General features: G+C 38.9%; 1 protein-coding gene across 2 annotated transcripts; it reads right to left on the reverse strand.

Annotated features, from left to right (window-relative positions):
• Window positions 1-1,201: 1,201 nt before the first annotated feature.
• LOC121410207 lies at window positions 1,202-5,573 on the reverse strand. 2 transcript variants are annotated; one of them, XM_041602136.1, is made up of 4 exons: window positions 4,503-5,573; window positions 2,569-3,190; window positions 1,701-2,233; window positions 1,202-1,371 (listed from the first exon to the last, which is right to left on the reverse strand). In XM_041602136.1, exons 1-3 carry the CDS (start codon window positions 4,508-4,510, stop codon window positions 1,748-1,750), a joined length of 1,116 nt encoding a protein of 371 aa, XP_041458070.1. In that variant the 5' UTR covers window positions 4,511-5,573; the 3' UTR covers window positions 1,202-1,371; window positions 1,701-1,747. The 2 variants fall into 2 exon arrangements, with proteins under 2 accessions (XP_041458070.1, XP_041458069.1); XM_041602135.1 differs by having other exon boundaries at window positions 1,701-2,236.
• Between the last annotated feature and the right edge of the window lie 7,528 nt (window positions 5,574-13,101).

A 13,101-nucleotide genomic window follows, 5' to 3' on the forward strand; every position in this document is an offset into this window, starting at 1 on the left:
TGATTTTTCTTTGTATGCCAGATGATGAACTTTCGTTTGGAAAACATATATGGTCTTTTGTAATGCAAAGAGAAGATTGTTTGAAAAAATGTGTTTCTTCTGAATTTGAAGTAAGCAAACAGACAATATTCCAAATAATAGGATCAAACGATGCTGCAGCGTCGAGAAGAGTAAATTCAGCTACTGAAAGTGGATTAGGTACAAAAATATCATTTATACTCTTAGCCTGACTCCTAAGACGTTTATTCCCATCTTCTAAAAGTGAACGTAGAGAGCCTTCCACATGAACAGACTTTGTACTATCTTTATCAAAAGATACATCTTCAAACTGATCATCTCCTCTACTAAATGTCGGATCTTTGAGTGAGCATCGTGTAAACTTGTAAGTAGTTGATCAGGTGAAATGTTTTTTACATATATCAAAATTCCTTTCTTTTTGGATGTTCTTTGAACCGAAAAAAGATTTTCAAAGGTACTCAAAATTTTGGTCATCAGCCAGGGACTAGTTTGATAAGAATCCTGATATGCTTCAGAATCAGGAGGAAATTATTTTTCTAGTTCCTTGAGAAAGAAATCATATGCATTAGTCAACAAAAATGCATAATCTGTTTTAGTCCATACACATACCTGTTTCAAAGTAGTATGACATATTTGTTCTAATTCCAAATTTGAACCAGATAGTTTATCTTCATCTATGGCTATTACACTATCCATGATTTCTATATTTACTTCAGATTGAACTCTACCTTTATATGAAAATCTATAACATTCCCTGCATAACGCCTCCCTTTCACTCTCAAGGAAATCAGAATTGATTATTTTCAGTTTGTCTTTGTCAATGTTTTCATTATCGCGCCAGTTGTATTTCTTTTGTGATAATTTTACTACATAACCACATACAGCACATTTACAATTTTGGAGTATCTGGTAATTTGACATTTGTGCCCTATGTTTTTGACAAAACTCAATAGATACTGGAATTTCCTGTAAATTGAGAGAGAAAGCAGAATTGAATTCATCTTATGATATACCTGATGTCTCCACTGTTGAAATACCTGCACATTTTGACATATGTGTCAAAATACATATACCCCTTTCTCCTTTTAGCCTTGTTTTTTTAGGAGTGTATGTACTATTTTTTACTTTTGTGCTATATTTTTGTCTACATGCATTACAGATACAGTCTGTGTCACTGATGCTTAAAATGTTCATGTATTTTATCAATCAGATCTTGAGAATTTATTCCACTAATGTGACAGTACCTCGTTGATTGTCTATTACAGAGTGTGCAGGTACCACATTTGTCTTTTCCGCATGGCCTCACCCCAACAGAAGACTATGGCAGCAGTAGCTTGAGTAGAAAAGGTCCATCTGGAATGAACATCAAAGAGACAAATAGGAAGCAAAGGTTTTAAAGAATTGCATTATCAACAAAGAAGAAATATCTTTTAGGAATGACTATCTGTTTTCAATACTACTTAAATCTTCATCACTTCACAATGGTGAAAACAAAAAAAAAATAGAACACATTTTGTTTTAATTCTGCAATTTTTTTTATTATAGTATCTTGATAAATATTAATATGTGAATTCCAATAATCTGAAACTACATGTATCTGTACTTTGCTCGATACTCCATCTGCAACTAGAAGATAATCAGTTATGAGGTTGAAGAAAACATGGATTATAAAATACATTTACCTTTCTTCTGTCTCTCTTTCGTTTACTTGATCTCATTCGACTTTTCTTTAACCGGAGATGAATCTTGGTACGAACATATCCAGAATGAGGTCTGGGAAGGTCTTCGAAACTGTATGAAACCTTTGGAGGCAAAGGAAATCGCACGTAGGGGATGAAGTACAGCATGCTTGTATTTGGCCTGTGTTGGTTAGGTGGAAGTGGGAGATAATCTGGTTGCTTGGCTGGGTATTTCGGCAAGATAAATCCATTCTCAAAGCGCGGCAATTTCTTCCTCTACGTTTCTTTCGATTCTTTGATGAACGGTGAAAGGACTTGGGAGATGATGTTTGAGAGTTATTAGACTGGCAAGAGGATGGCATGGCAGTAAGACAAGTCTGGCTAGCTGATGTTGAGTGTGACTGGGTCTCGCGAGATGATGGAGGGGACATTGGTAGCCGGGATGATGATATTGGGATAGACTCATCCCGGTGAGATGGCGGAGGAGGTGTACATGTATTTTCCCGTGTCTTCTGACATGATGGCAGTGACTCGTTCTGCTGGATAGGTGGAAAAAAATTTTTCAAAAGGTCATGGTTACAGGTCAATCTAATGCTTGATTCTGAATCTGATTTTTTTCTTTGACATGGAAAGTGCATTGGACCTATCAACTACGTGTACTAAACAATAGACACAAAAATGTTGTTCACATATGGGGCAAAATTTGAGATTAGAGTTTGGAATATTCATTAGGTACACGTAGCGAACTAGGAATACATACATGTAAATGTACATTTTCATCAAAATGTTAAAATAAACACAATTCATTATCAATGACAAATAGAAGAGCAAATTTGGACAAATCGTTCATTACATGTAAACAAATATTTACCTTCTTTTTCCTCAGAGGGCGAGGTGTCCACAGTTTCTTTAACTCGGGCGGTACATACTTCCTTCCTGTACTGGGTTGTATCGACTTCACTATTCCTTTTCGTACCTCTTCGGAAAATATCCTCTTTCCAAAAAAGTTTAAATGAAGTCCATCATATGCAAAAAGATCGTCATAAAGACAAAAGGGCGAAGAAAAATCCAAGAAAGAACAGTTCCAGAAAGAAGTAGTAAGAGAGTGGAGATGTAGATTGTAAAAAAGACTGGCCTCGTACAATAGTTCGCAGTCCCAACGGGGAAGAATTGCACTAAAAATTATTTTTGATGAGGGATACCTCTCCCGAACAGTCGTATATAATTTTGTGTAGGATTTTTTGTCCCAATCCCACACATTCTTTGACAAATTGTTTGTTCCTATATGTAACAAAACGACTTCCACGTCTTCGACGTCAAAAATGTCCTTGTCTCTAATGAATGTCCTTAAAGATGACACCGTGCCACCAGGCAAAACGAAAACTTCACAATTAAAATCTAGCCTTTCTAGGTTGTCTTGCAGATCCCGAAAAATAGAATCACCATAGATATGGACTTTTCCTTGAAGCGATGCCTGCTGATGCTGGGGATACCTGTAATATTGTGACAAAAGAAAAGTAAAAGAAAAAATAATGATCGATCAAGGCTATAGTCATAAATGAAAAGTTGAACAATTGTGGACAGCAAGGCGCTGCATTTCATGAAAATGTCATGTACTGTAGTCTAGCTATTTGTACCATAAAAGCATACAGCTATTGTGATAAAAGTATTTACATCGTATATTACACAGATAAAATCAAGCTGTTTGGATATTTCAAAACATTTTTGGACTTTTTACATTACCTGTAAGATGAAGACTGAAGCTTTTGGTCTTAACTTTTTTGACTGGATCTATCGTAAAAATAATTCTATGGGATTTTCAGGAAGTTGAAAGCTTATGAGTATAACATAAAATGCAGCCCAGAAATATAAATGAAAATCAGCCATGCACCTTTGTTTTGCCCTTAAACCTGGCTTATGCTAAACACTGCTGTCAGCATAGGCCTACCCAGTTGTGTGTCCGGAAGATCGCAATCAAATTTAGAAAGTCATTTGGAAAAATTTACAAGGGAAGTTTCATCAATTTTTAGTACAAAATATTGGGAAATATTATAGAGGACGAAATAGAAGATGATTACAACTATTGAATTCATATTTTAGAGAAATCCATAGCAAAAAAGAAGGCTTCAAAATAAAATTATATGTCTGGATGGACACCCGACACCCACTGGCACTGCCCAAGTAGTACTTACTAACCTAGACCTAACCTACCTAGGATACCTAGGGAAGTTTCTGAATGTAGGCATGTTATGCCTCTGTAGTAGGTAGGCATATACAAAAGAGTACATATTTAACAAGTCAGATTAATGTTAGCATGGACCTGGTGCATGTCATGGAGGTGAGACTTAGTCTGAGGGCGAGAGTGAGTACGATCGCGATCGATGTACTCCCACGACATAAGCAACAAAAATATCTACGTATGGGACTGACTTCACTCTGCACCGCACAGATTGTAAGCATACGTCCGAATCCCGATTATACAATCATATTGCTTTTTTGAGAGGTCATGTGACTGTCCCACGTTCGTAAAATTGCAAATTTCACCCTCATTTTTAACATATTTCGTTCCGAGGGTACCATCGAATTTGGTACCACTCGAAAGGGGAAAGCACGACGAATGTGATGAACATATCACCAAATTATCTCCCTTTTTAGATGGGTCAGCAGCCAGCTACAAACTCAGACATTAGAAAAAAACAGAAAAAACACTATCATCTTCAACACACATTTAAGATGGCAAAAAATCGTTCAATATTAACGGAAAAAGGCTTATTCGAATCATGAGAAATTAAACTTCATGCTTACCCCAACATTTCGAAGAAAATGTGCACACAGTTTTGTACATCGCGTTACAAACTCAGCAGTGGAATTGTCTCGCAAACTGCGAGACTCGAACAATGTCCGAGAATGTACGAGAGGACTTGGATAAATTTGACGGTTTTGCTCATTAGCATACGGGCTTGCGGACTGACTGTATTTAGAGGGCATGTCTCAGATCGGTAAGCTAGTGGGTCCCTTGCGTTCTTTGTGGCTTCAGCACTTTGGCTTTCCATTAGATCACTTACCTCTCTCAATTCCCGCCACATTTTTGGAGACCTTGTAGATAATTTCAAGCATGTCAATGATCTCTTTAACTTAGTGCACTTCCTTAATTGTGTCTCCAGCAGTGAGCTTGAGGTGATGGGCCAGATAATGGACCGATACAATCCAGGAAAATTGTGTTTTCAGTCTTGATGCCAAGCCTCAGTTATCCCTTGCGTATTAGCTCTGTCTGCCAAGTCCAACAATCGCATCCCACCAGTCAAGGGAACCAGCATCGCAAATAACTTCAGGGGTAGAAAATGTAAAGCAAGCATAATATCTTGAAGTGTCAGTGATAAAGATTGCTAAGTGTAATGCTTGTTTTAATTCAGATCATCATCATCACAGTTGTAGGTTATATATGACTGGATGTATCTTATCTTCAATTTGTATTATATGAATGATGCACAGATATGAGTGCATCGGTAAGTTTTGTGAGCAGAAGGTAACTATGGAACTGTTAAACCCACTCAGCTGCACCTCATAGGTTCAGACTAGTTTCCATAGTTACCTTATGCTCACTAATCCTAAAAATGCATGAACAAAACTGTGTATCATTTGTTTTATAGAATAGTGGATTTTTTGGGCGAAAAATAGATTTTTATCAATCATGCATAAGTACATAATAACCCGATGATTGGCTAGCTGTGCATTAGTAAAGCAAAAAATGCATGGTTGCAACAACAACAAAAAATCAATTTTTGCACCCTGAACACATTAAAACTTATTATAAAACGGGTTCAAGGATGTAGCCAATGGAGAGTGCGTATTCAAGTCACGTGTTCATGCTTTAATTACGCGCAACCTTCCAGTCGTGCATTTTTCGTGCAGCACTGCATTTTTTGTGCAGCACTGTGCATTTTTTGTGCAGCATTAGTTCCAATAGCACGTAAAAACTGATACGCGTTCAGTAAAAGAGGCTGGCTAGGATTTTGACGCGCTTACTTAGGCGCGCATAGTAGATACGCCTGTGATGTCATAATTGACAGTCTTGTGATCTCTTTGTCTGTGCGATCGTACACAATTTGGAGGGATTTGAACAAGATTTCCATGAAAAAAATTCATTTTGCTGACCCGTTTTATAAAACAATGCACATTTTAAGATTCGTGATGTTAGTGACGATGCGAGCAACTCTCGGGCATTCACAATATTATGCAAAAGCACTCGGCGCAAGCGCCTCTTGCTTTCGCATAATTGTAAATACCCTCGAGTGTGCTGCATCGTCATAACACACTCATAAATGTGCATGAATTGTATACTATTATTTAGAAATTGGTAACCTCTTTATAATGACCCTCCTCACTAATCTTGCTTGTACTGTACTTCTTAAGTGAATACATGTACTTTTGTGTAGATAACTTTCCACTCCTCCCATGTTATGGCAATCAGGAAAAGTTTACAGGTGAAATATACCAATTATTCATGAGCTATCAAGTTGAAAAAGGAGAGGATACTAGTACACCATGTTTATTGATGATGTCTGATACCCACCTGTAAAGATAAAACCAAAGTCAATGGAAATAATACTTACCCAACTGCCAAATAGGCAGGTGCATACATGTACATGTATGTACGAATGTATATTTATGTACGAGAACGAAGTTGGCTCAGTCGGCAAAGCGCTCCCTTCTAGGCAACCCAGATTGGCTGGCTCCTCCAATGCGCCTTTGAATGTCTTTGACAGATATATGGCGCTATAAAAATGCTGTGCATCATCATCATCATATGTTAACTACACATTCAGTGAGTAAATATAAATGTAGATCTGAACAATTTAAAATTACACATTTCCATTTAATCTCCTTGTCAACAACAGTATCTCAAACCCTAATTTTTACTTATGTAAATGTTATATAACCCTGCGAACAAATCTTAAAAGGGACATATAATAAAAACATTGTACTGTTTACCATATTAAAATCTTTTGTGTTCTTATAATGCCAAACTCACCTCTGAACAAGAGGATCAAGGAGAGCTTTGGCTGTATGCCATGTTAACAGCAGAGCAGTCATCTGCATACATGATTTTATTAACATGTGTTGTGAAGGCACTGTGAGCCTTCTCAACACCATGCCTGGCTTCCCAAAGCCACTGCCAAACTGAAAATAGACTTGCAATTGATCGCAAGTTTCTTGCAATGCACCATTAGTATGAAAATGGTATCATGCTTACACTTGACTCTGTATCAAGTTTCTTATATGTGACTTTACCTTTATTGACAACCAGAACTATTTAATTGGATCACTCTCTGACATTTTACTTGGCCTAACCTTTGACCTACTAGTAACGTCTAACTTAAACAATGTGTGATCAAATTCCACACTGTATTCCTCACTACTACTACTACTGGAATCATGTAACTCTCTAGCTTCCTTCCAGCATTACTGTTAAACCTAGTTCCTTGTTTTCATGCATTTAAGGTACATCACCAAAATTATTTCTTCTTTTGACCTTTACTCTTTGTGACTCATCTTAGATTTACAGTCTGAGTGTACTGTTTGTTTCATTTCATTCTTGCTCTTGGTTTGACACTTTGAATGTGTCCTTTCATTTTAAAGTATCTGCATGTTTCGGACTTGAACCAGCACTCCGCTGGTGCATGGTGTCGACCACAACGATAGCATTCTTGCTTTCACCTGCTACCTTTCTGACCAGATTACTGTTTACCAATGAAATGCATGAAAACTGGACTTGTTGCAACCTGAACAGCCCTATAAACAGCATCGCCCAGACCATTTCTTTCATATTAGTTTTGTGCTTCATCTCATCATCAATTTTTGCCATTGTTATTGATAAAGCCATTATTGATTCTTGCGATTGTCATAATTTAAAAAAAAAATACCATTAAATTTCACAAACTTGAACAGCTTTAACTCACCTGCTGCTCCTTCCAGTCTTTTGGCAGCCCTTTCTGACTGTTCAAAGATTAATGATCAACATTTTATGAAACAAAGTGGACATTATGCACTCATTTCATTGTGACATGTTCAAAGACTTTATAACAATTGACCTATACAAACCTTAAAGAGAACCTTTTGATTGGAAGTCTGTCAACCATTGTAGCACATTATTCTCACTTGCACATCAAAGTCTCAGGGCTGCCAACCTTTGAGAAGAGCTTGGAGTGAGACATTGCGAGGAAGCGAAGCGACCAAGCCCGAGGGCGGGGATGGTGTGGAAGGGGGATATCCTCCCTTCCACGGTAGGGAGCTTTTACAATTTTGCAATTTAAATGGTGCAATCTGGCACATACTTTTAACTCTGATTCCATAAATACATAAGGCAGGATTCAAATAGGTTAATTGATTATTTTTAGTGAAGTTCGCTTACCTTGAAAAGAAATCCACATTTTTAAGTGCATTATTCCATATCAACTCTCTTTATAATAGCAGTGAAACCTCAACCTGTGATTATCTGCTGCTCCCCAAGACGATACTAGAACAAGTGGTCATTATGATGGCTGTCCATACTGGGTGTCAATTAGCAAAGCCATTTCCCTACCTCTCATCCAGTTAAATTAATCTAATGGGCTTTGTTGTAACTGGAGGTTGCTCTCCGCGATGCCATCAGTACCTCTGCTGGTGGCTCAAACTTGAAACAGGGCTCCGATGCTGCCATCTTGATCGTCATGATGGAGCTGAGCGTTCCATCTAAGTGGAGGGCATTCCTGGTGTCTGTCTTGTTTAGACCGATGGAAGAAAAAACCCGCTCAGCATCAGCATTGCTGTGGGGAAGACAGAGCACCAGCTGAGCCACCTTAGTGAGCCTCAAAAACCTCGGCCGTCCAGTTACCTCGTTCTTCAGCGAAGACAGGTGGACCCACAGCTTGTCAGCTCGAAGAAATTAAAAGTTGATCAAAACATATTTTCAAGACAAGAGACAACTTACCTACCGGCTGAAATCTGAAGTAGAAGTATACTGAGTTGCGCGGGCGCCGGCGCGGCATCTCAGCGCCGGGCCGGCGGGCTATCGCATGGCATGGCTGCTGGCATTGCATTGACACTCGATCGCTCGTTGTGCCTCGTGCGCACAAAACCCCCGCTTCATAGTAAAATTTCGACGCCACCCGCACTTACACGCGGAATACAGTAAGCCAATCGCAACTCAATATTTTGTCTTTGCGCGGCAAACCGAAACCAATTTGCATTGATGGTATATTAGCTTTGCGCTTGTGTGGTTAAAAACTTTCGCCTGGCCGGGTTATAATGTTATTGAATATCCGATATAGGCTAATAAACTTTTTTCTCTCTATTTTCGGGGTTCAGCGTGAGAATTCCTATGATCAGCGTGAGAGTGTGAGAATCGGGTGAAATGCGTGAGACTCATGCAGATTGCGTGAGAGTTGGCAGCCCTGAAGTCTAAGTGATGCTAAAAAGCTACTCAAATCCAATTGCTTCACAGAACACTTGTGGTCTGTGTATTACCAATAAGCCAACCTTAGGCTTAGTCATGTCTGGAAAAATCTTGTAACGGTCTAAAGTGAGGTGCCATCCTATTAACACAAATTTTGTCTCAGATGCTATTCCTTGGACTACCCCTACCCTCTCTATTTTAACGTTAGATATGGGGTCTACGGAAGCCAACAGCTAGGTCTGCATTAGGAGTAGTGAAAGCTAGCATTTACTCGTACTAGTGATGCCCACTTTATAGAATGTCAGGTTTACAGTCGCTTGTATTCATTTCAAAGTGTATGCTATTCGTTATCTAATTTATAACTGTAACATGTTAGACTATAGTACATGTTCTATCTTTTATTCTTCTGAGTATATGCAAATTAGTGCATAACTAGTTAGCTGAAATATTAATTTTTCTGCCCAATTTCTTATTAGCATTAGGGCCTAACTACGAACAGACCTACATGTATATTATGCACAAACATTTCTTAACTGTAACCTAACTATCTGCTTAGGAAAGTGCAGTGACGGGTATATGAAACCAAATTTAGGCCTATGCTGCTAAAAAAATATCCACTTATCCCACTCTTTGTTATTAACAAAAGGTTTTTTAATTCACAATACAGCAATAATTTAAAAACATACAGCCTACATGTAACAAACACATCATGATAATACATATATTAAAATAAATCAATTATCAGTAGACTAACTTTGACTTGGCTGTCATTCTGAAGCAGACCTGCCAACATTTGAAAATGGAAAAAAGGAGTCCACAAATCGCGCAGAAAGCCAAACTCCCAACTGCGGGGGTCAAGGGGCCCGCCTTAGGGCCCCTTGTGGGGTCCAGGGGCAAGGCCCCGGTGGGGGTGCTGGAGGACATTTAGGAAATTTCACCTTAAAAACAAGCCTTCTGGAGCCCTTCTTGAGCTTTTTATGCCTTGTCCTTTTTCTGGAGCCTTTCATATTCTTGATGGTCCTTGTAAGATTAGATGAATCACAATCTGCGAGGTGACTGATAATGTGTGAGGTCTTGGTTCTGGCACAACTGTATTCTTTGGCAATTTTGGAATCAGGGAACATCTGACGGAATAAGGGCCCTGCATGATCTGCTGCTGCCAATGGCAAACTGTGCTCTACTAAGAAGTCAGTAAATTTCACTTCTGCACTTATTGTTGCAATGTTTTCTGATGATGAAGAGGGGAAAAGGGTAGTTATTTTGTTTGAAGTTAGGGCTGCCTTCTTCTCAGCTTCTTCATTTTGTAGATGTTTAATTGTTAAAACATGGTTATCAAGGTCTCTTATTCCTCCATGTGCAACTTTAATGTCACATCTACATATTCGACAAAATGCAAATTGTTCTCCCCTTGTACTAGATGACGTCATACAGGGAAATTTAGCTTTGTAAACGTCGCGAAACTTTTGAGTGTGCCCTTTTGCTTTTGGCATAATGGATCATTCACACAGTCATGACAGTTCACAGACTAAAAAAAAATACAGCAGGGGTCTAAAAGTTTGCAAGAATCGGCACTGAAACGGCAGACTTGTAAAATCCTAAGCATTTAGCTCACTAAGCACAAAGCACATATAAAAATATCAGGACAAAATATTAGTTTAAAATGTTACCGTTTCTAAACCCTCAGCTGGCGAAACAATCCATTTCCCACACGGTATTCCAGAACGGTAGTAGTATAGTAGCGGAGGCACGCAAGCGCTGCGCTGCATCGTATACATAGAGTTACATTCGCACTACACGCGCTATGAATCCTCGCGATCGCGGGCGAACTGTCCAATGTCAATACACACGATCGCTGTCCGATAAATAGCGCGCTGGCCGTGGCTTGTTGCGCTTCGTATATGCACACACGGAGCACAGGCCCATCACGCGTTCTTATCTATTGAACTCTGAACTCCACGTACGCGCGCGTAGTGCATGCGTTTAATTAACGTTACGCACGGTATATAGATACGATCCAACACACGTGCATACGTACGTAAATGTAACATTGAGAGGACTCAGAGAGAGAGAGAGAGAGAAAGAGAGCCGTAGGCAGACGGAAAGTGCGTCATTTCCCAAAGAAAAAAGAAAATCATCTGAAATACAAAGAAAACGGAGTTCTCCGCTTTTGGGCCGCTATAAAATCTGAAAAACGGAGAAACTCCGGAAAAAACGGAGAAGTTGGCAGGCCTGCTGAAGGATAAGTCATATTTCAAGACTTGGGTCATGATCGCCCTTCTCCTTGGTGATAGCAGCAGAATACTTTCAATTTTTCATCTTTCAGATCTTCATTCATGTATGAAGGAAAAAATTTGCTCTTCACGGTACTACTACCGGATCCACCAACATTACTTGGTCCGGCTGTACCGGCCTCTACATGCTGACCATGGCCAGCCAATTCACCAACATCCATAATTGCTCCTTGAATTACTATTTCTCCATTGTCTTTTACATGGCAATGAAACTTCTCTGCAACAACATTTCATTATGTTCTCAAGAGGCATCTTCATTAAACAAATAAAAGAAAAGATACTCTTCTACGTTTCTTCTTGTCATTGGTTAACGTGCCTTGCCTTTGCACACAACAGTGCTTCCATAGCACTGATCTGAGGCCCGTCTTACAAAGAGTTGCGATTGATCCGACCAATAGCAACAATGGAAAACCAGCAAAGTCAACAAATAAAATGGAAGTTTGTTCGAAAAAAATTCTAGATATGAATGTATATCCATAAATTCATTGATTTCTTGACAATTTGATGTGTTCTCCTTTGTATACATAGGACAATTTACAAATTTCCTGTATTAAAAATTACGACACTGATGGATTTCAATAGAGTTACGATTGATTGGATCAATCGTAACTCTTTTCATAAGACGGGGCCCTGGAATACCATCCCAAGCAATCCTTGCCATGCAGATGTGGGTTAGCATCATAGTTTGGTCTGTAAATGACGATAAGCTCACCATTGCCTTCTTCTATGACCTTGTAATTATGAAAGTGATAAACCTTTTTTCTTATCAATGTCAGTAGCTTGTCTTTCTCTTTCCAAGGTTTTGTTGCCATGTACTGAGCAACCTCAACATCATGATCATATTAGGAATGCAGATGATCAGGAAGTTTCTTTTGTGGCTTTTCACATACCATACAAAAAGCAACCCTGTCATACTTCTGGCTACCAAAATTATCAGTTTTCATTACCAATATCTTCTCATTGCTCTTGCCATGAATTTCTGTGCTGCTTGATACCTCTGCTTGGTTTGGTTGTTTTTTTCCTGCTATTCTTTTTCTGGGGATGGAGATAAATTCTTCAGTAGAGTCAGAATTATCTTCAGTTTCACAGATGAAATCTGGATCATCACACTTCTTCATCATCATACTCATCAGTACTGTCTGTACTCTCCTGGGTTATATTTTCCATCTCTGAAGGACTCCATGAAGTTGTCACAATCTCATGGACTACTATGTTTTCTGTCTCTTCAGGACTTTCTGAAGTTTTTGTACTCTCTTGGGGTATATTCTTGTCTCTTTGGGATTCTCTGAAGTTGTTGTACTCTCTTGGAGTATATTTTTGTCTCTTTGGGATTCTCTGGAGTTTTTGTACTCTCCTGGAGTAAATTTTTGTCTCTTTGGGATTCTCTGAAGTTGTTGTACTCTCCTGAACTGTGTTTTCTCTGATCTCCATAGGACTCTCTGAAGGACTTCATGAAGTTGGTAAAGGAGGAAACTGAAAGTTCTTTGCAACTCCGTAATCGTATAGTAATTCTTCATCTTCATTAATCTTTCAGAGAGAGCACAAGTTCAGGCTTTCCACATTTGTTTTCTATTGTTTTCATTCTTCGCCAGATGATTAATCCGAGCACGCTCCATGAGGGTGAGAAAATTTACGCGCCGAGCTGAGGTGACAAGTTCTCCCACCTCCCTAATGTATG

The sequence above is a fragment of the Lytechinus variegatus genome, chromosome 3, assembly GCF_018143015.1.
Source record: "Lytechinus variegatus isolate NC3 chromosome 3, Lvar_3.0, whole genome shotgun sequence".
Taxonomy (NCBI): domain Eukaryota; kingdom Metazoa; phylum Echinodermata; class Echinoidea; order Temnopleuroida; family Toxopneustidae; genus Lytechinus; species Lytechinus variegatus.

Excerpts from the sequence above, each read along its gene's own strand:
- LOC121410207 (XM_041602135.1), bottom strand. Across the intron at positions 2,237-2,568 it reads GCCCTCTGAGGAAAAAGAAG|CAGAACGAGTCACTGCCATC; the intron begins GTAAATATTTGT and ends CCACCTATCCAG.